General features: G+C 52.5%; 1 protein-coding gene across 7 annotated transcripts in view; it reads left to right on the top strand.

Moving 5' to 3' along the window:
• LOC140399624 (uncharacterized) overlaps positions 1-21,981 on the top strand; it is a 219,091-nt gene that overhangs the window by 23,022 nt on the left and 174,088 nt on the right. For 3 of the 7 annotated variants that reach the window (XR_011937777.1, XR_011937776.1, XM_072489159.1), the window contains exons 2-5: positions 11,816-11,857; positions 15,702-15,824; positions 19,845-19,932; positions 21,081-21,188. Coding sequence is in view for 2 of the 7 variants with exons in the window: in XM_072489159.1 (XP_072345260.1) it covers positions 11,816-11,857; positions 15,702-15,824; positions 19,845-19,932; positions 21,081-21,188 (361 nt within the window). In the remaining 5 variants the exon portion in view is untranslated. Of the gene's footprint in view, positions 1-11,815; positions 11,858-15,701; positions 15,828-19,844; positions 19,933-21,080; positions 21,189-21,981 lie in introns of those variants that run through there. The other 4 variants (XR_011937773.1, XM_072489160.1, XR_011937774.1 and 1 more) reach the window with 3 other exon arrangements.

Below are 21,981 nucleotides of genomic sequence, written 5' to 3' on the forward strand. Positions count from 1 at the left end.
GAGTGGGAGAGATAGAGAGAGAGAGAGGGAGAGAAAGAAAGAGAGAGAGAGAGAGGGACAGACAGCCAGAGACAGAGGGAGACACAGAGACAGAGGGAGAGACAGAGAGAGTGAGAGAGACAGCGAGAGAGCAGGAGAGATAGAGTGAGAGAGATGGAGGGAGAGAGAGAGAGACGGACAGAGAGAGAGAGACGGACAGAGAGGGAGAGGTGTAGAGAGGGCCGCTCAGCACAGCGAGGGAAGCGATCCCGTGCATGGACGACCGCTCAACAGGACTGTGAGGTCAGAAAGGGCCAATCCAATTTGGAACTGGAACGTGAGGTTGCCTGGCAACGGTTGTCCACATCGAGGCACAAGGAGAGGTCCATCACTGCCCCATGATGTTTGACTGCCTCGTACGCCACCATCTTGTTACTTTGCCTCTTCCCCAGGCAAGCGCTCATAATTACCTGGTCATCGACCATTCGCAGGAGCGGTGCCCACCTGAGAGAACGGGAAGGGGTTTGGGTCCATTGGGATTCTGCAGAGTGCGAGTGAACGGGAAGGGGTTTGGGTCCATTGGGATTGTGCACAGTGGGAGTGAACGGGAAGGGGTTTGGGTCCATTGGGATTGTGTAGAGTGGGAGTGAAAGGGAAGGGGTTTGGGTCCATTGGGATTGTGTAGAGTGCGAGTGAACGGGAAGGGGTTTGGGTCCGTTGGGATGGTGTAGAGTGGGAGTGAACGGGAAGGGGTTTGGGTCCATTGGGATTGTGTAGAGTGGGGGTGAACGGGAAGGGGATTGGGTCCATTGGGATTGTGTAGAGTGGGAGTGAACGGGAAGGGGTTTGGGTCCATTGGGATTGTGTACAGTGGGAGTGAACGGGAAGGGGTTTGGGTCCATTGGGATTGTGTAGAGTGGGAGTGAACGGGAAGGGGTTTGGGTCCATTGGGATTGTGTAGAGTGGAAGTGAACGGGAAGGGGTTTGGGTCCATTGGGATTGTGTAGAGTGGGAGTGAACGGGAAGGCGTTTGGGTCCATTGGGATTGCGTAGAGTGGGAGTGAACGGGAAGGGGTTTGGGTCCATTGGGATTGTGTAGAGTGGGAGTGAACGGGAAGGGGTTTGGCTCCATTGGGATTGTGTAGAGTGGGGGTGAACGGGAAGGGGTTTGGGTCCATTGAGATTGTGCACAGTGGGAGTGAATGGGAAGGGGTTTGGGTCCATTGGGATTCTGCAGAGTGCGAGTGAACGGGAAGGGGTTTGGGTCCATTGGGATTGTGCACAGTGGGAGTGAACGGGAAGGGGTTTGGGTCCATTGGGATTGTGTAGAGTGGGAGTGAAAGGGAAGGGGTTTGGGTCCATTGGGATTGTGTAGAGTGCGAGTGAACGGGAAGGGGTTTGGGTCCGTTGGGATGGTGTAGAGTGGGAGTGAACGGGAAGGGGTTTGGGTCCATTGGGAATGTGTAGAGTGGGAGTGAACGGGAAGGGGTTTGGGTCCATTGGGATTGTGTAGAGTGGGAGTGAACAGGAAGGGGTTTGGGTCCATTGGGAATGTGTAGAGTGGGAGTGAACGGGAAGGGGTTTGGGTCCATTGGGATTGTGTAGAGTGGGAGTGAACGGGAAGGGGTTTGGGTCCATTGGGATTGTGTAGAGTGGGAGTGAAAGGGAAGGGGTTTGGGTCCATTGGGATTGTGTAGAGTGCGAGTGAACGGGAAGGGGTTTGGGTCCGTTGGGATGGTGTAGAGTGGGAGTGAACGGGAAGGGGTTTGGGTCCATTGGGATTGTGTAGAGTGGGGGTGAACGGGAAGGGGTTTGGGTCCATTGGGATTGTGTAGAGTGGGAGTGAACGGGAAGGGGTTTGGGTCCATTGGGATTGCGTAGAGTGGGAGTGAACGGGAAGGCGTTTGGGTCCATTGGGATTGCGTAGAGTGGGAGTGAACGGGAAGGGGTTTGGGTCCATTGGGATTGTGTAGAGTGGGAGTGAACGGGAAGGGGTTTGGCTCCATTGGGATTGTGTAGAGTGGGGGTGAACGGGAAGGGGTTTGGGTCCATTGAGATTGTGCACAGTGGGAGTGAATGGGAAGGGGTTTGGGTCCATTGGGATTGTGCAGAGTGGGAGTGAACGGGAAGGGGCTTGGGTACATTGGGATTGTGTAGAGTGGGAGCGAACGGGAAGGGGTTTGGGTCCATTGGGATTGTGTACAGTGGGAGTGAACGGGAAGGGGTTTGGGTACATTGGGATTGTGTAGAGTGGGAGCGAACGGGAAGGGGTTTGGGTCCATTGGGATTGTGTAGAGTGGGAGTGAACGGGAAGTGGTTTGGGTCCATTGGGATTGTGTAGAGTGGGAGTGAACGGGAAGGGGTTTGGGTCCATTGGGATTGTGTAGAGTGGGAGTGAACGGGAAGGGGTTTGGGTCCATTGGGATTGTGTAGAGTGGGAGTGAACGGGAAGGGGTTTGGGTCCATTGGGATTGTGTACAGTGGGAGTGAACGGGAAGGGGTTTGGGTGCATTGGGATTGTGTAGAGTGGGAGTGAAGGGGAAGGGGTTTGTGTCCATTGGGATTGTGTAGAGTGGGAGTGAACGAGAAGGGGTTTGGGTCCATTGGGATTGTGTACAGTGGGAGTGAACAGGAAGGGGTTTGGGTCGATTGGGATTGTGTACAGTGGGAGTGAACGGGAAGGGGTTTGGGTCCATTGGGATTGTGTACAGTGGGAGTGAACGGGAAGGGGTTTGGGTCCATTGGGATTGTGTAGAGTGGGAGTGAACGGGAAGGGGTTTGGGTCCATTGGGATTGTGTAGAGTGGGAGTGAACGGGAAGGGGTTTGGGTCCATTGGGATTGTGTAGAGTGGGAGTGAACGGGAAGGGGTTTGGGTCCATTGGGATTGTGTTGAGTGGGAGTGAACGGGAAGGGGTTTGGGTCCATTGGGATTGTGCAGAGTGGGAGTGAACGGGAAGGGGCTTGGGTACATTGGGATTGTGTACAGTGGGAGTGAACGTGAAGGGGTTTGGGTCCATTGGGATTGTGTAGAGTGGGAATGAACGGGAAGGGGTTTGGGTCCATTGGGATTGTGTACAGTGGGAGTGAACGGGAAGGGGTTTGGGTACATTGGGATTGTGTAGAGTGGGAGCGAACGGGAAGGGGTTTGGGTCCATTGGGATTGTGTAGAGTGGGAGTGAACGGGAAGTGGTTTGGGTCCATTGGGATTGTGTAGAGTGGGAGTGAACGGGAAGGGGTTTGGGTCCATTGGGATTGTGTAGAGTGGGAGTGAACGGGAAGGGGTTTGGGTCCATTGGGATTGTGTAGAGTGGGAGTGAACGGGAAGGGGTTTGGGTCCATTGGGATTGTGTACAGTGGGAGTGAACGGGAAGGGGTTTGGGTCCATTGGGATTGTGTAGAGTGGGAGTGAACGGGAAGGGGTTTGGGTCCATTGGGATTGTGTACAGTGGGAGTGAACGGGAAGGGTTTTGGTTCCATTGGGATTGTGTAGAGTGGGAGTGAACGGGAAGGGGTTTGGGTCCATTGGGATTCTGCAGAGTGGGAGTGAACGGGAAGGGGTTTGGGTCCATTGGGATTGTGTACAGGGGGAGTGAACGGGAAGGGGTTTGGGTCCATTGGGATTGTGTACAGTGGGAGTGAACGGGAAGGGGTTTGGGTCCATTGGGATTCTGCAGAGTGGGAGTGAACGGGAAGGGGTTTGGGTCCATTGGGATTGTGTACAGTGGGAGTGAACGGGAAGGGGTTTGGGTCCATTGGGATTGTGTACAGTGGGAGTGAACGGGAAGGGGTTTGGGTCCATTGGGATTGTGTAGAGTGGGAGTGAACGGGAAGCGGTTTGGGTCCATTGGGATTGTGTAGAGTGGGAGCGAACGGGAAGGGGTTTGGGTCCATTGGGATTGTGCAGAGTGGGAGTGAACGGGAAGGGGTTTGGGTACATTGGGATTGTGTAGAGTTGGAGAGAACGGGAAGGGGTTTGGGTCCATTCGGATTCTGCAGAGTGGGAGTGAACGGGAAGGGGTTTGGGTCCATTGGGATTGTGTAGAGTGGGAGTGAACGGGAAGGGGTTTGTGTCCATTGGGATTGTGTACAGTGGGAGTGAACGGGAAGGGGTTTGGGTCCATTGGGATTGTGTAGAGTGGGAGTGAACGGGAAGGGGTTTGGGTCCATTGGGATTGTGCAGAGTGGGAGTGAACGGGAAGGGGTTTGGGTACATTGGGATTGTGTAGAGTGGGAGCGAACGGGAAGGGGTTTGGGTCCATTGGGATTGTGTAGAGTGGGAGTGAACGCGAAGGGTTTGGGTCCATTGGGATTGTGTAGAGTGGGAGAGAACGGGAAGGGATTTGGGTCCATTGGGATTGTGTAGAGTGGGGGTGAACGGGAAGGATTTGGGTCCATTGGGATTGTGTAGAGTGGGAGTGAACGGGAAGGGGTTTGGGTCCATTGGGATTGTGTAGAGTGGGAGTGACCAGGTAGGGGTTTGGGTCCATTGGGATTGTGGGATTGAACGGGAAGGGGTTTGGGTCCATTAGGATTGTGTAGAGTGGGAGTGAACGGGAAGGGGTTTGGGTCCATTGGGATTGTGCAGAGTGGGAGTGAACGGGAAGGGGTTTGGGTCCATTGGGATTGTGTACAGTGGGAGTGAACGGGAAGGGGTTTGTGTCCATTGGGATTGTGTAGAGTGGGAGTGAACGGGAAGGGGTTTGGGTCCATTGGGATTGTGTAGAGTGGGAGTGAACGGGAAGGGGTTTGGGTCCATTGGGATTATGCAGAGTGGGAGTGAACGGGAAGGGGTTTGGGTCCATTGGGATTGTGTACAGTGGGAGTGAACGGGAAGGGGTTTGTGTCCATTGGGATTGTGTAGAGTGGGAGTGAACGGGAAGGGGTTTGGGTCCATTGGGATTGTGCAGTGTGGGAGTGAACGGGAAGGGGTTTGGGTCCATTGGGATTGTGTAGAGTGGGAGTGAACGGGAAGGGGTTTGGGTCCATTGGGATTGTGCACAGTGGGAGTGAACGGGAAGGGGTTTGGGTCCATTGGGATTGTGTAGAGTGGGCGTGAACGGGAAGGGGTTTGGGTCCATTGGGATTGTGTAGAGTGGGAGTGAACGGGAAGGGGTTTTGGTTCATTGGGATTGTGTACAGTGGGAGTGAACGGGAAGGGGTATGGGTCCATTGGGATTGTGTACAGTGGGAGTGAACGGGAAGGGGTTTGTGTCCATTGGGATTGTGTAGAGTGGGAGTGAACGGGAAGGGGTTTGGGTCCATTGGGATTGTGTAGAGTGGGAGTGAATGGGAGGGGGTTTGGGTCCATTGGGATTGTGTAGAGTGGGACAGAACGGGAAGGGGTTTGGGTCCATTGGGATTGTGTAGAGTGGGAGTGACCAGGTAGGGGTTTGGGTCCATTGGGATTGTGGGAGTGAACGGGAAGGGGTTTGGGTCCATTAGGATTGTGTAGAGTGGGAGAGAACAGGAAGAGGTTTGGGTCCATTGGGATTGTGTACAGTGGGAGTGAACGGGAAGGGGTCTGAGTCCATTGGGATTGTGTAGAGTGGGAGTGAACGGGAAGGGGTTTGGGTCCATTGAGATTGTGCACAGTGGGAGTGAACGGGAAGGGGTTTGGGTCCATTGGGATTGTGTACAGTGGGAGTGAACGGGAAGGGGTTTGGGTCCATTGGGATTGTGTAGAGTGGGAGTGAATGGGAAGGGGTTTGGGTCCATTGGGATTGTGTAGAGTGGGAGTGAACGGGAAGGGGTTTGGGTCCATTGCGATTGTGTACAGTGGGAGTGAACGGGAAGGGGTTTGGGTCCATCGGATTGTGTAGAGTGGGAGTGAACGGGAAGGGGTTTGGGTCCATTGGGATTGTGTAGAGTGGGAGTGAACGGGAAGGGGTTTGGGTCCATTGGGATGGTGTAGAGTGGGAGTGAACGGGAAGGGGTGTGTGTCCATTGGGATTGTGTAGAGTGGGAGTGAACGGGAAGGGGTTTGGGTCAATTGGGATTGTGTACAGTGGGAGTGAACGGGAAGGGGTTTGGGTCCATTGGGATTGTGTAGAGTGGGAGTGAACGGGAAGGGGTTTGGGCCCATTGGGATTGTGTAGAGTGGGAGTGAACGGGATGGGGTTTGGGTCCATTGGGATTGTGTACAGTGGGAGTGAACGGCAAGCGGTTTGTGTCCATTGGGATTGTGTAGAGTGGGAGTGAATGGGAAGGGGTTTGGGTCCATTGGGATGGTGTACAGTGGGAGTGAACGGGAAGGGGTTTGGGTCCATTGGGATTGTGTAGAGTGGGAGTGAACGGGAAGGGGTTTGTGTCCATTGGGATTGTGTAGAGTGGGAGTGAACAGGAAGGGGTTTGTGTCCATTGGGATTGTGTAGAGTGGGAGTGAACGGGAAGGGGTTTGGGTCCATTGGGATTGTGTAGAGTGGGAGTGAACGGGAAGGGGTTTGGGTCCGTTGGGATGGTGTAGAGTGGGAGTGAACGGGAAGGGGTTTGTGTCCATTGGGATTGTGTAGAGTGGGAGTGAACGGGAAGGGGTTTGTGTCCATTGGGATTGTGTAGAGTGGGAGTGAAAGGGAAGGGGTTTGGGTCCATTGGGATTGTGTACAGTGGGAGTGAACGGGAAGGGGTTTGAGTCCAGTGGGATTGTGTAGAGTGGGAGTGAACGGGAAGGGGTTTGGGTCCATTGGGGTTGTGTTCAGTGGGAGTGAACGGGAAGGGGTTTGGGTCCATTGAGATTGTGCACAGTGGGAGTGAACGGGAAGGGGTTTGGGTCCATTGGGATTGTGTACAGTGGGAGTGAACGGGAAGGGGTTTGGGTCCATTGGGATTGTGTAGAGTGGGAGTGAATGGGAAGGGGTTTGGGTCCATTGGGATTGTGTAGAGTGGGAGTGAACGGGAAGGGGTTTGGGTCCATTGCGATTGTGTACAGTGGGAGTGAACGGAAGGGGTTTGGGTCCATTGGATTGTGTAGAGTGGGAGTGAACGGGAAGGGGTTTGGGTCCATTGGGATTGTGTAGAGTGGGAGTGAACGGGAAGGGGTTTGGGTCCATTGGGATTGTGCACAGTGGGAGTGAACGGGAAGGGGTTTGGGTCCATTAGGATTGTGTAGAGTGGGAGTGAACGGGAAGGGGTTTGGGTCCATTGGTATTGTGTACAGTGGGAGTATACGGGAAGGGGTTTGTGTCCGTTGGGATGGTGTAGAGTGGGAGCGAACGGGAAGGGGTTTGGGTCGATTGGGATTGTGTAGAGTGTGAGTGAACGGGAAGGGGTTTGGGTCCATTGGGATTGTGTAGAGTGTGAGTGAACGGGAAGGGGTTTGGGTCCATTGGGATTGTGTAGAGTGTGAGTGAACGGGAAGGGGTTTGGGTCCATTGGGATTGTGTAGAGTGGGAGTGAACGGGAATGGGTTTGGGTCCATTGGGATTGTGTAGAGTGGGAGTGAACGGGAAGGGGTTTGGGTCCATTGGGATTGTGTAGAGTGGGAGTGAACGGCAAGCGGTTTGTGTCCATTGGGATTGTGTAGAGTGGGAGTGAACGGGAAGGGGTTTGGAGCCATTGGGATTGTGTAGACTGGGAGTGAACGGGAAGGGGTTTGGGTCCATTGGGATTGTGTAGAGTGGGAGTGAACGGGAAGGGATTTGGGTCCATTGGGATTGTGTAGAGTGGGAGTGAACAGCAAGCGGTTTGTGTCCATTGGGATTGTGTAGAGCGGGAGTGAACAGGAAGGGGTTTCGGTCCATTGGGATTGTGTACAGCGGGAGTGAATGGGAAGGGGTTTGGGTCCATTGGGATTGTGTAGAGTGGGAGTGAACGGGAAGGGGTTTGGGTCCATTGGGATTGTGTAGAGTGGGAGTGAACGGGAAGGGGTTTGGGTCCATTCGGATTGTGTACAGTGGGAGTGAATGGGAAGGGGTTTGGGTCCATTGGGATTGTGTACAGTGGGAGTGAACGGGAAGGGGTTTGGGTCCATTGGGATTGTGTAGAGTGGGAGTGAACGGGAAGGGGTTTGGGTCCATTGGGATTGTGTAAAGCGGGAGTGAACGAGAAGGGGTTTGGGTCCATTGGGATTGTGTAGAGTGGGAGTGAACGGGAAGGGGTTTGGTTCCATTGGGATTGTGTAGAGTGGGAGTGAACGGGAAGGGGTTTGGTTCCATTGGGATTGTGTAGAGTGGGAGTGAACGGGAAGGGGTTTGGGTCCATTGGGATTGTGTACAGTGGGAGTGAACGGGAAGGGGTTTGGGTCCATTGGGATTGTGTAGAGTGGGAGTGAACGGGAAGGGGTTTGGGTCCATTGGGATTGTGCACAGTGGGAGTGAACGGGAAGGGGTTTGGGTCCATTGGGATTGTGTAGAGTGGGCGTGAACGGGAAGGGGTTTGGGTCCATTGGGATTGTGTAGAGTGGGAGTGAACGGGAAGGGGTTTTGGTTCATTGGGATTGTGTACAGTGGGAGTGAACGGGAAGGGGTATGGGTCCATTGGGATTGTGTACAGTGGGAGTGAACGGGAAGGGGTTTGTGTCCATTGGGATTGTGTAGAGTGGGAGTGAACGGGAAGGGGTTTGGGTCCATTGGGATTGTGTAGAGTGGGAGTGAATGGGAGGGGGTTTGGGTCCATTGGGATTGTGTAGAGTGGGACAGAACGGGAAGGGGTTTGGGTCCATTGGGATTGTGTAGAGTGGGAGTGACCAGGTAGGGGTTTGGGTCCATTGGGATTGTGGGAGTGAACGGGAAGGGGTTTGGGTCCATTAGGATTGTGTAGAGTGGGAGAGAACAGGAAGAGGTTTGGGTCCATTGGGATTGTGTACAGTGGGAGTGAACGGGAAGGGGTTTGGGTCCATTGGGATTGTGTAGAGTGGGAGTGAACGGGAAGGGGTTTGTGTCCATTGGGATTGTGTACAGTGGGAGTGAACGGGAAGGGGTTTGTGTCCATTGGGATTGTGCACAGTGGGAGTGAACGGGAAGGGGTTTGGGTCCGTTGGGATGGTGTAGAGTGGGAGTGAACGGGAAGGGGTTTGGGTGCATTGGGATTGTGTAGAATGGGAGTGAACGGGAAGGGGTTTGGGTCCATTGGGATTGTGTTGAGTGGGAGTGAACGGGAAGGGGTTTGGGTCCGTTGGGATGGTGTAGAGTGGGAGTGAACGGGAAGGGGTTTGGGTCCGTTGGGATGGTGTAGAGTGGGAGCGAACGGGAAGGGGTTTGGGTCCGTTGGGATTGTGCACAGTGGGAGTGAACGGGAAGGGGTTTGGTTCCGTTGTGATGGTGTAGAATGGGAGTGAAAGGGAAGGGGTTTGGGTCCGTTGGGATGGTGTAGAGTGGGAGCGAACGGGAAGGGGTTTGGGTCCATTGGGATTGTGTACAGTGGGAGTGAACGGGAAGGGGTTTGGGTCCATTGGGATTGTGTAGAGTGGGAGTGAACGGGAGGGGGTTTGGGTCCGTTGGGATTGTGTACAGTGGGAGTGAACGGGAAGGGGTTTGGTTCCGTTGGGATGGTGTACAGTGGGAGTGAATGGGAAGGGGTTTGGGTCCGTTGGGATTGTGTACAGTGGGAGTGAACGGGAAGGGGTTTGGTTCCGTTGGGATGGTGTAGAGTGGGAGTGAACGGGAAGGGGTTTGGGTCCATTGGGATTGTGCACAGTGGGAGTGAACGGGAAGGGGTTTTGGTCCATTGGGATTGTGTAGAGTGGGAGTGAACGGGAAGGGGTTTGGGTCCATTGGGATTGTGCACAGTGGGAGTGAACGGGAGGGGGTTTGGGTCCGTTGGGATTGTGTACAGTGGGAGTGAACGGGAAGGGGTTTGGTTCCATTGGGATTGTGTAGAGTGGGAGTGAACGGGAAGGGGTTTGGGTCCATTGGGATTGTGTACAGTGGGAGTGAACGGGAAGGGGTTTGGGTCCATTGGGATTGTGTAGAGTGGGAGTGAACGGGAGGGGGTTTGGTTCCGTTGGGATTGTGTACAGTGGGAGTGAACGGGAAGGGGTTTGGTTCCGTTGGGATGGTGTACAGTGGGAGTGAATGGGAAGGGGTTTGGGTCCGTTGGGATTGTGTACAGTGGGAGTGAACGGGAAGGGGTTTGGTTCCGTTGGGATGGTGTAGAGTGGGAGTGAACGGGAAGGGGTTTGGGTCCATTGGGATTGTGTACAGTGGGAGTGAACGGGAAGGGGTTTGGGTCCATTGGGATTGTGTAGAGTGGGAGTGAACGGGAGGGGGTTTGGGTCCGTTGGGATTGTGTACAGTGGGAGTGAACGGGAAGGGGTTTGGTTCCGTTGGGATGGTGTACAGTGGGAGTGAACGGGAAGGGGTTTGGGTCCATTGGGATTGTGTAGAGTGGGAGTGAACAGGAAGGGGTTTGGGTCCATTGGGATTGTGGAGAGTGGGAGTGAACGGGAAGGGGTTTGGGTCCATTGGGATTGTGTAGAGTGGGAGTGAACGGGAAGGGGTTTGGGTCCATTGGGATTGTGTATAGTGGGAGTGAACGGGAAGGGGTTTGGGTCCATTGGGATTGTGTACAGTGGGAGTGAATGGGAAGGGGTTTGGGTCCGTTGGGATTGTGTACAGTGGGAGTGAACGGGAAGGGGTTTGGTTCCGTTGGGATGGTGTAGAGTGGGAGTGAACGGGAAGGGGTTTGGGTCCATTGGGATTGTGTACAGTGGGAGTGAACGGGAAGGGGTTTGGGTCCATTGGGATTGTGTAGAGTGGGAGTGAACGGGAGGGGGTTTGGGTCCGTTGGGATTGTGTACAGTGGGAGTGAACGGGAAGGGGTTTGGTTCCGTTGGGATGGTGTACAGTGGGAGTGAACGGGAAGGGGTTTGGGTCCATTGGGATTGTGTAGAGTGGGAGTGAACAGGAAGGGGTTTGGGTCCATTGGGATTGTGTAGAGTGGGAGTGAACGGGAGGGGGTTTGGGTCCGTTGGGATTGTGTACAGTGGGAGTGAACGGGAAGGGGTTTGGTTCCGTTGGGATGGTGTACAGTGGGAGTGAACGGGAAGGGGTTTGGGTCCATTGGGATTGTGTAGAGTGAGAGTGAACGAGAAGGGGTTTGGGTTCATTGGGATTGTGTAGAGTGGGAGTGAACGGGAAGGGGTTTGGGTCCATTGGGATTGTGTACAGTGGGAGTGAACGGGAAGGGGTTTGGGTCCATTGGGATTGTGTACAGTGGGAGTGAGCGGGAAGGGGTTTGGGTCCATTGGGATTGTGTCGAGTGGGAGTGAACGGGAAGGGGATTGGGTCCATTGGGATTGTGTAGAGTGGGAGTGAACGGGAAGGGGTTTGGTTCCGTTGGGATGGTGTAGAGTGGGAGTGAACGGGAAGGGGTTTGGGTCCATTGGGATTGTGTAGAGTGGGAGTGAACGGGAAGGGGTTTGGGTCCGTTGGGATTGTGTAGAGTGGGAGTGAACGGGAAGGGGTTTGGGTCCATTGGGATTGTGTAGATTGGGAGTGAACGGGAAGGGGTTTGGGTCCATTGGGATTGTGTAGAGTGGGAGTGAATGGGAAGGGGTTTGGGTCCATTGGGATTGTGTAGAGTGGGAGTGAACGGGAAGGGGTTTGGGTCCATTGGGATTGTGCAGAGTGGGAGTGAACGGGAAGGGGTTTGGGTCCATTGGGATTGTGTACAGTGGGTGTGAACGGGAATGGGTTTGGGTCCATTGGGATTGTGTAGAGTGGGAGTGAACGGGAAGGGGTTTGGGTCCATTGAGATTGTGTAGAGTGGGAGTGAACGGGAAGGGGTTTGGGTCCATTGGGATGGTGTCGAGTGGGGGTGAAAGGGATTGGGCCTGTGTGCAATGTATTCCTTATTCCAAACCAATCGCATAATATTTCCAACAACTTTTGTCCCCTCAAGGTTCCCAGATGAATGCGGTGAAACACTTTTTTTATCCTTTAGGTAAGTAAATTGCAGACTCTTAACTCACGATTTGAGCTCCATAAACCAGGCCCACACTCCCCCCGGTGCCAGTACTGAGGGAGCGCCGCACTGTCGGAGGTAGATGTCTATACTCTAGGATTTGAGCTCCATAATCCAGGCCCACACTCACCCCGGTGCCAGTAATGAGGGAGCGCTGCACTGTCGGAGGTAGATGTCTATACTCTAGGATTTGAGCTCCATAATCCAGGCCCACACTCCCCCCGGTGCCAGTACTGAGGGAGCGCTGCACTGTCGGAGGGAGATGTCTATACTCTAGGATTTGAGCTCCATAATCCAGGCCCACACTCCCCCCGGTGCCAGTACTGAGGGAGCGCTGCACTGTCGGAGGGAGATGTCTATACTCTAGGATTTGAGCTCCATAATCCAGGCCCACACTCCCCCCGGTGCCAGTACTGAGGGAGCGCTGCACTGTCGGAGGGAGATGTCTATACTCTAGGATTTGAGCTCCATAATCCAGGCCGACACTCCCCCCGGTGCCAGTACTGAGCGAGCGCCGCACTGTCGGAGGTGGATGTGTATACTCTAGGATTTGAGCTCCACAATCCAGGCCCACACTCCCCCCGGTGCCAGTACTGAGGGAGCACTGCACTGTCGGAGGTAGGTGTCTATACTCTAGGATTTGAGCTCCATAATCCAGGCCCACACTCCCCCCGGTGCCAGTACTGAGGGAGCGCTGCACTGTCGGAGGGAGATGTCTATACTCTAGGATTTGATCTCTATAATCCAGGCCCACACTCCCCCCGGTGCCAGTACTGAGGGAGCGCTGCACTGTCGGAGGGAGATGTATATACTCTAGGATTTGAGCTCCATAATCCAGGCCGACACTGCCCCCGGTGGCAGTACTGAGGGAGCGCCGCACTGTCGGAGGGAGATGTCTATACTCTAGGATTTGAGCTCCATAATCCAGGCCCACTCTCCCCCCGGTGCCAGTACTGAGGGAGCGCTGCACTGTCGGAGGGAGGTGTCTATACTCTAGGATTTGAGCTCCATAATCCAGGCCGACACTCCCCCCGGTGCCAGTACTGAGGGAGCGCTGCACTGTCGGAGGGAGATGTATATACTCTAGGATTTGAGCTCCATAATCCAGGCCGACACTCCCCCCGGAGCCCAGTACTGAGGGAGCGCCGCACTGTCGGAGGGAGATCTCTATACTCTAGGATTTGAGCTCCATAATCCAGGCCCACACTCCCCCCGGTGCCAGTACTGAGGGAGCGCTGCACTGTCGGAGGGAGATGTATATACTCTAGGATTTGAGCTCCATAATCCAGGCCCACACTCCCCCCGGTGCCTGTACTGAGGGAGTGCTGCACTGTCGGAGGGAGATGTCTATACTCTAGGATTTGAGCTCCATAACCCAGGCCGACACTCCCCCCGGTGCCAGTACTGAGGGAGCGCTGCACTGTCGGAGGGAGATGTATATACTCTAGGATTTGAGCTCCATAATCCAGGCCCACACTCCCCCCGGTGCCAGTACTGAGGGAGCGCCGCACTGTCGGAGGGAGATGCCTATACTCTAGGATTTGAGCTCCATAATCCAGGCCGACACTCCCCCCGGTGCCAGTACTGAGGGAGCGCTGCACTGTCGGAGGGAGATGTCTATACTCTAGGATTTGAGCTCCATAACCCAGGCCGACACTCCCCCCGGTGCCAGTACTGAGGGAGCGCTGCACTGTCGGAGGGAGATGTATATACTCTAGGATTTGAGCTCCATAATCCAGGCCGACACTCCCCCCGGAGCCAGTACTGAGGGAGCGCCGCACTGTCGGAGGGAGATCTCTATACTCTAGGATTTGAGCTCCATAATCCAGGCCCACACTCCCCCCGGTGCCAGTACTGAGGGAGCGCTGCACTGTCGGAGGGAGATGTATATACTCTAGGATTTGAGCTCCATAATCCAGGCCCACACTCCCCCCGGTGCCAGTACTGAGGGAGTGCTGCACTGTCGGAGGGAGATGTCTATACTCTAGGATTTGAGCTCCATAACCCAGGCCGACACTCCCCCCGGTGCCAGTACTGAGGGAGCGCTGCACTGTCGGAGGGAGATGTCTATACTCTAGGATTTGAGCTCCATAATCCAGGCCCACACTTCCCCCGGTGCCAGTACTGAGGGAGCGCCGCACTGTCGGAGGGAGATGACTATACTCTAGGATTTGAGCTCCATAATCCCGGCCGGGACTCCCCCCGGTGCCAGTACGCTGCACTGTCGGAGGGAGATGTCTATACTCTAGGATTTGAGCGCTATAATCCAGGCCGACACTCCCCCCGGTGCCAGTACTGAGGGAGCGCTGCACTGTCGGAGGGAGATGTATATACTCTAGGATTTGAGCTCCATAATCCAGGCCCACACTCCCCCCTGTGCCAGTACTGAGGGAGCGCCGCATTGTCGGAGGGAGATGTCTCTACTCTAGGATTTGAGCTCCACAATCCAGGCCGACACTGCCCCCGGTGCCAGTACTGAGGGAGGGCTGCACTGTCGGAGGGAGATGTCTATACTCTATGATTTGAGCTCCATAATCCAGGCTGACACTCCCCCCCCCCCCCCCCCCCCGGTGCCAGTACTGAGGAAGCGCTGCACTGTCGGAGGGAGATGTATATACTCTAGGATTTGAGCTCCATAATCCAGGCCGACACTCCCCCCGGTGCCAGTACTGAGGGAGTGCCGCACTGTCGGAGGGAGATGTGTATACTCTAGGATTTGAGCTCCATAATCCAGGCCGACACTCCCCCCGGTGCCAGTACTGAGGGAGCGCTGCACTGTCGGAGGGAGATGTCTATACTCTAGGATTTGAGCGCTATAATCCTGGCCGATACTCCCCCCGTTGCCAGTACTGAGGGAGCGCTGCACTGTCGGAGGGAGATGTATATACTCTAGGATTTGAGCGCTATAATCCTGGCCGATACTCCCCCCGGTGCCAGTACTGAGGGAGCGCTGCACTGTCGGAGGGAGATGTATATACTCTAGGATTTGAGCTCCATAATCCAGGCTGACACTCCCCCCGGTGCCAGTACTGAGGGAGCGCTGCACTGTCGGGGGTAGATGTATACTCTAGGATTTGAGCTCCATAATCCAGGCCCACACTCCCCCCGGTGCCAGTACTGAGGGAGTGCCGCACTGTCGGAGGGAGATGTCTATACTCTAGGATTTGAGCTCCATAATCCAGGCCGACAGTCGATTATTAATCTGTGTCGACAATCCATTTTGCTGCTTTTGGGATCTCACTGTGGAACATTTGTCAACCACCTTTCCGACATTCGAACCAAAACCTCACTGGAGAAATTGTCCGTCATTAACTGAGAGACACATCGGAATATCCAGTCTTAATGACCAGCGTTTGATAAATGTAGACTTTCAGTAATGCTCTTTCGCTCCCACTCAATCCCTCCACGTCATCCCTTTCTCAATGCTTTCCTTTTCCCCTCTCTTTGCCTCTCTATCTGTCTACTCTGTCTCTCTCTCTCACTCTGTCTCTCTGTGTCTCAATCCCTCTCTCTCTGTCTCTCTCTCTGTCTCTCTCTGTCCCTCTCTCTCTCTTTCTGTCTGTCTCTCCTTGTCTCTTTGCCCCTCTCGCTCTGATCCTGTCCCTCTCTCTCCCTCTCACTATCTCTCTCTCTGTCACTCTCTCTCTCTGTCTCTCTCTCTCTCTCATTGTCCCTCCCTGTCTCTGTGTCTCTCTCTCACTCTCTCTCTCTGTCCGACCCTGTCTTTCTCACTCAGCCTCTCTCTATCTATCTTTCACTGTCTCTGTATCTCCCTCTCAAGTTTCTCATTTTCCTGTTGAATTAAATTCTCCTTTTTCTGAAGGCTGTTATTCACAGACACTCTCTCGCCTGTGCGGTCCGCAAAATGCGACAGTGTCTGGGACTGAGTGTGAGGTGATGCAATGTTGTCACCACAAAATGGTCTGCTACCAGAAAGGGATAAATGGTACGTGTCAAACTAAAATCTGCCCGTGTGTTAATATTTACAGGGGGGTCTCCGGGAGAGTGTTAATATTTACAGGGGGGTCTCCGGGAGTGTGTTAATATTTACAGGGGGGTCTCCGGGAGTGTGTTAATATTTACAGGGGGGTCTCCGGGAGTGTGTTAATATTTACAGGGGGGTCTCCGGGAGAGTGTTAATATTTACAGAGGGGTCTCCGGAGAGTGTTAATATTTACAGGGGGGTCTCCGGGAGTGTGTTAATATTTACAGGGGGGTCTCCGGGAGAGTGTTAATATTTACAGGGGGGTCTCCGGGAGAGTGTTAATATTTACAGGGGGTCTCCGGGAGTGTGTTAATATTTACAGGGGGGTCTCCGGGAGTGTGTTAATATTTACAGGGGGTCTCCGGGAGAGTGTTAATATTTACAGGGGGGTCTCCGGGAGAGTGTTAATATTTACAGGGGGGTCTCCGGGAGAGTGTTAATATTTACAGGGGGGGTCTCCGGGAGAGTGTTAATATTTACAGGGGGGGTCTCCGGGAGAGTGTTAATATTTACAGGGGGGTCTCCGGGAGTGTGTTAATATTTACAGGGGTGTCTCCGGGAGAGTGTTAATATTTACAGGGGGGTCTCCGGGAGAGTGTTAATATTTACAGGGGGGTCTCCGGGAGAGTGTTAATATTTACAGGGGGGTCTCCGGGAGAGTGTTAATATTTACAGGGGGGGTCTCCGGGAGAGTGTTAATATTTACAGGGGGGTCTCCGGGAGAGTGTTAATATTTACAGGGGGGTCTCCGGGAGTGTGTTAATATTTACAGGGGTGTCTCCGGGAGAGTGTTAATATTTACAGGGGGGTCTCCGGCAGAGTGTTAATATTTACAGGGGGGTCTCCGGAGAGTGTTAATATTTACAGGGGGGTCTCCGGGAGAGTGTTAATATTTACAGGGGGGTCTCCGGGAGTGTGTTAATATTTACAGGGGTGTCTCCGGGAGAGTGTTAATATTTACAGGGGGGTCTCCGGCAGAGTGTTAATATTTACAGGGGGGTCTCCGGAGAGTGTTAATATTTACAGGGGGGTCTCCGGGAGTGTGTTAATATTTACAGGGGGGTCTCCGGGAGAGTGTTAATATTTACAGGGGGGTCTCCGGGATAGTGTTAATATTTACAGGGGGGTCTCCGGGAGTGTGTTAATATTTACAGGGGGGTCTCCGGGAGAGTGTTAATATTTACAGGGGGGTCTCCGGGAGAGTGTTAATATTTACAGGGGGGTCTCCGGGAGAGTGTTAATATTTACAGGGGGGTCTCCAGGAGAGTGTTAATATTTACAGGAGTGTCTTCGGGAGAGTGTTAATATTTACAGGGGGGTCTCCAGGAGAGTGTTAATATTTACAGGGGGGTCTCCGGGAGTGTGTTAATATTTACGGGGGGGTCTCCGGGAGAGTGTTAATATTTACAGGGGGGTCTCCGGGAGAGTGTTAATATTTACAGGAGGGTCTCCGGGAGAGTGTTAATATTTACAGTGGGGTCTCCGGGAGAGTGTTAATATTTACAGGGGGGTCTCCGGGAGAGTGTTAATATTTACAGGGGGGTCTCTGGGAGAGTGTTAATATTTACAGGAGGGTCTCCGGGAGAGTGTTAATATTTACAGTGGGGTCTCCGGGAGAGTGTTAATATTTACAGGAGGGTCTCCGGGAGAGTGTTAATATTTACAGTGGGGTCTCCGGGAGAGTGTTAATATTTACAGGAGGGTCTCCGGGAGAGTGTTAATATTTACCGGGGGGTCTCCGGGAGAGTGTTAATATTTACTGGGGGGTCTCCGGGTGTGTGTTAATATTTACAGGGGGGTCTCCGGGAGAGTGTTAATATTTACAGGGAGTCTCCGGGAGAGTGTTAATATTTACAGGGGGGTCTCCGGGAGAGTGTTAATATTTACAGGGGGGTCTCCGGGAGAGTGTTAATATTTACAGGGGGGTCTCCAGGAGAGTGTTAATATTTACAGGAGTGTCTTCGGGAGAGTGTTAATATTTACAGGGGGGTCTCCAGGAGAGTGTTAATATTTACAGGGGGGTCTCCGGGAGTGTGTTAATATTTACGGGGGGGTCTCCGGGAGAGTGTTAATATTTACAGGAGGGTCTCCGGGAGAGTGTTAATATTTACAGTGGGGTCTCCGGGAGAGTGTTAATATTTACAGGAGGGTCTCCGGGAGAGTGTTAATATTTACCGGGGGGTCTCCGGGAGAGTGTTAATATTTACTGGGGGGTCTCCGGGAGAGTATTACTATTTACAGGGGGGTCTCCGGGAGAGTGTTAATATTTACAGGGGGGGTCTCCGGGAGAGAGTTAATATTTACAGGGGGGGTCTCCGGGAGAGTGTTTATATTTACAGGTGGGGGTCTCCGGGAGTGTGTTAATATTTACTGGGGGGTCTCCGGGAGAGAGTTCATATTTACAGGGGGGGTCTCCGTGAGAGTGTTAATATTTACAGGGGGGTCTCCGGGAGAGTGTTAATATTTACACGGGGGTCTCCGGGAGAGTGTTAATATTTACAGGGGGGTCTCCGGGAGAGTGTTAATATTTACAGGGGGTCTCCGGGAGAGTGTTAATATTTACAGGGGGGTCTCCGGGAGAGTGTTAATATTTACAGGGGGGTCTCCGGGAGAGTGTTAATATTTACACGGGGGTCTCCGGGAGAGTGTTAATATTTACAGGGGGGTCTCCGGGAGAGTGTTAATATTTACAGGGGTGTCTCCGGGAGAGTGTTAATATTTACAGGGGGGTCTCCGCGAGAATGTTAATATTTACAGGGGGGTCTCGGGGAGAGTGTTAATATTTACAGGGGGGGGGTCTACGGGAGAGTGTTACTATTTACAGGGGGGTCTCCGGAAGAGTGTTAATATTTACAGGGGGGTCTCCGGGAGAGTGTTAATATTTACAGTGGGGTCTCCGGGAGAGTGTTAATATTTACAGGGGGGGGTCTCCAGGAGTGTGTTATATTTACAGGGGGGTCTCCGGGAGTGTGTTAATATTTACAGGGGGGTCTCCGGGAGAGTGTTAATATTTACAGGGGGGTCTCCGGGAGAGTGTTAATATTTACAGGGGGGTCTCCGGGAGAGTGTTAATATTTACAGGGGGGGGTCTCCAGGAGTGTGTTATATTTACAGGGGGGTCTCCGGGAGAGTGTTAATATTTACAGGGGGGTCTCCGGGAGAGTGTTAATATTTACAGTGGCGTCTCCGGGAGAGTGTTAATATTTACAGGGGGGTCTCCGGGAGTGTGTTAATATTTACAGGGGGGTCTCCGGGAGAGTGTTAATATTTACAGGGGGTCTCCGGAAGAGAGTTAATATTTACAGGGGGGTCTCTGGGAGAGTGTTTATATTTACAGGTGGGGGTCTCCGGGAGTGTGTTAATATTTACTGGAGGGTCTCCGGGAGAGAGTTAATATTTACAGGGGGGGTCTCCGGGAGAGTGTTAATATTTACAGGGGGGTCTCCGAGAGAGTGTTAATATTTACAGGGGGGTCTCTGGGAGAGTGTTACTATTTACAGGGGGGTCTCCGGAAGAGTGTTAATATTTATAGGGGGGTCTCCGGGAGAGTGTTAATATTTACAGGGGGGTCTCCGGGAGTGTGTTAATATTTACAGGGGGGTCTCCGGGAGTGTGTTAATATTTACAGGGGGGTGTCCGGGAGTGTGTTAATATTTACAGGGGGGTCTCCGGGAGAGGATTACTATTTACAGGGGTGTCTCCGGGAGAGTGTTAATATTTACAGGGGGGTCTCCGGGAGTGTGTTAATATTTACAGGGGGGTCTGCGGGAGAGTGTTAATATTTACAGGGGGGTCTCCGGGAGAGTGTTAATATTTACAGGGGGGTCTCCGGGAGTGTGTTAATATTTACAGGGGGGTCTCCGGGAGAGTATTACTATTTACAGGGGGGGTCTCTGGGATGGATGCGTTGCGGTTCGGGATATTGTGATTGTACCCAGAGTGTTGCCGAATTAATGAGATGTTATCTTTTTCAACTCACAGTTAAACAAATATTCAGGAATTATGCTTTTGTGCTGGCAATTTTTGGATTCTTAGCCGCTGTGATAGTTATGATCGTTCGTATCGCCAGGTAGGTTCGTTCATCTAACCCCTCGCTGTACCTGTCCTGGGAGTGTTTGATGGGGACAGTGGAGAGGGAGCTTTACTCTGTATCTAACCCCGTCCTGTACCTGTCCTGGGAGTGTTTGATGGGGACAGTGTAGAGGGAGCTTTACTCTGTACCTAACCCCGTCCTGTACCTGTCCGGGGAGTGTTTGATGGGGACAGTGTAGAGAGAGCTTTACTCTGTATCTAACCCCTCGCTGTACCTGTCCTGGGAGTGTTTGATGGGGACAGTGGAGAGGGAGCTTTACTCTGTATCTAACCCCGTGCTGTACCTGTCCTGGGAGTGTTTGATGGGGACAGTGTAGAGGGAGCGTTACTCTGTATCTAACCCCATGCTGTACCTGTCCTGGGAGTGTTTGATGGGGTGAGTGTAGAGGGAGCTTTTCTCTGTATCTAACCCCGTGCTGTACCTGTCCTGGGAGTGTTTGATTGGGACAGTGTAGAGGGAGTTTTACTCTGTATCTAACCCCGTGCTGTACCTATCTTGGGAGTGTTTGATGGGGACCGTGTAAAGGGAGCTTTACTCTGTATCTAACCCCGTGCTGTACCTGTCCTGGGAGTGTTTGATGGGGACAGTGTAGAGGGAGCTTTACTCTGTATCTAACCCCGTGCTGTACCTGTCCTGGGAGTGTTTGATGGGACAGTGTAGAGGGAGCTTTACTCTGTATCTAACCCCGTGCTGTACCTGTCCTGGGAGTGTTTGATGGGGACAGTGTAGAGGGAGCTTTACTCTGTATCGAACCCCGTGCTGCACCTGTCCTGGGAGTGTTTGATGGAGACAGTGTCGAGGGAGCTTTACTCTGTATCTAACCCCGTGCTGTACCTGTCCTGGGAGTGTTTGATGGGGACCGTGTAGAGGGAGCTTTACTCTGTATCTAACCCCGTGCTGTACCTGTCCTACGAGTGTTTGATGGGGACAGTGTAGAGGGAGCTTTACTCTGTATCGAACCCCGTGCTGTACCTGTCCTGGGAGTGTTTGATGGGGACAGTGTAGAGGGAGCTTTACTCTGTATCTAACCCCGTGCTGTACCTGTCCTGGGAATGTTTGATGGGGACAGTGTAGAGGGAGCTTTACTCTGTATCTAACCCCGTGCTGTACCTGTCTTTAAAAAGAAAGCCCAGGCATCGACTACACCGAGCTGGCCTGAGCGCTGGAACAAAGGCACAAAATCCGCAACATACAGAACCTGATGGAGCCATTAAAAACCAGAAGGAAGTGAGGTGACTGTTATTCTCTTTAATATACACAGGGACTGTTATTCTCTATAATATACACAGAGACTGTTATTCTCTATAATATGCACAGGGGCTGTTATTCTCTATAATATACACAGGGACTGTTATTCAATATACACAGTGACTGTTATTCTCTATAATAGACACAGAGACTGTTATTCTCTATAATATACACAGAGACTGTTATTCACTATAATATACACAGGGACTGTTATTCTCTATAATATCCACAGAGACTGTTATTCTCTATAATACACACAGAAACTGTTATTCTCTATAATATACACATGGACAGTTATTCTCTATAATATACACAGGGACTGTTATTCTCTATAATATACACAGGGGCTGTTATTCTCTATAATATACACAGGGGCTGTTATTCTCTATAATAGACACAGAGACTGTTATTCTCTATAATATACACAGGGGCTGTTATTCTCCATAATATACACAGGGACTGTTATTCTCTATAATATACACAGAGACTGTTATCCTGTATAATATACACAGGGACTGTTATTCTCTATAATATACACAGAGACTGTTATTCTCTATAATATACACAGAGCCTGTTATTCTCTATAATATACACAGGGACTGTTATTCTCTATAATATCCACAGAGACTGCTATTCTCTATAATAGACACAGAGACTGTTATTCACTATAATATACACAGGGACTGTTATTCTCTATAATATACACAGGGACTGTTATTCTCTATAATATCCACAGAGACTGCTATTCTCTACAATAGACACAGAGACTGTTATTCT

This window comes from Scyliorhinus torazame, chromosome 23 (assembly GCF_047496885.1).
Source record: "Scyliorhinus torazame isolate Kashiwa2021f chromosome 23, sScyTor2.1, whole genome shotgun sequence".
NCBI classification, from domain to species: domain Eukaryota; kingdom Metazoa; phylum Chordata; class Chondrichthyes; order Carcharhiniformes; family Scyliorhinidae; genus Scyliorhinus; species Scyliorhinus torazame.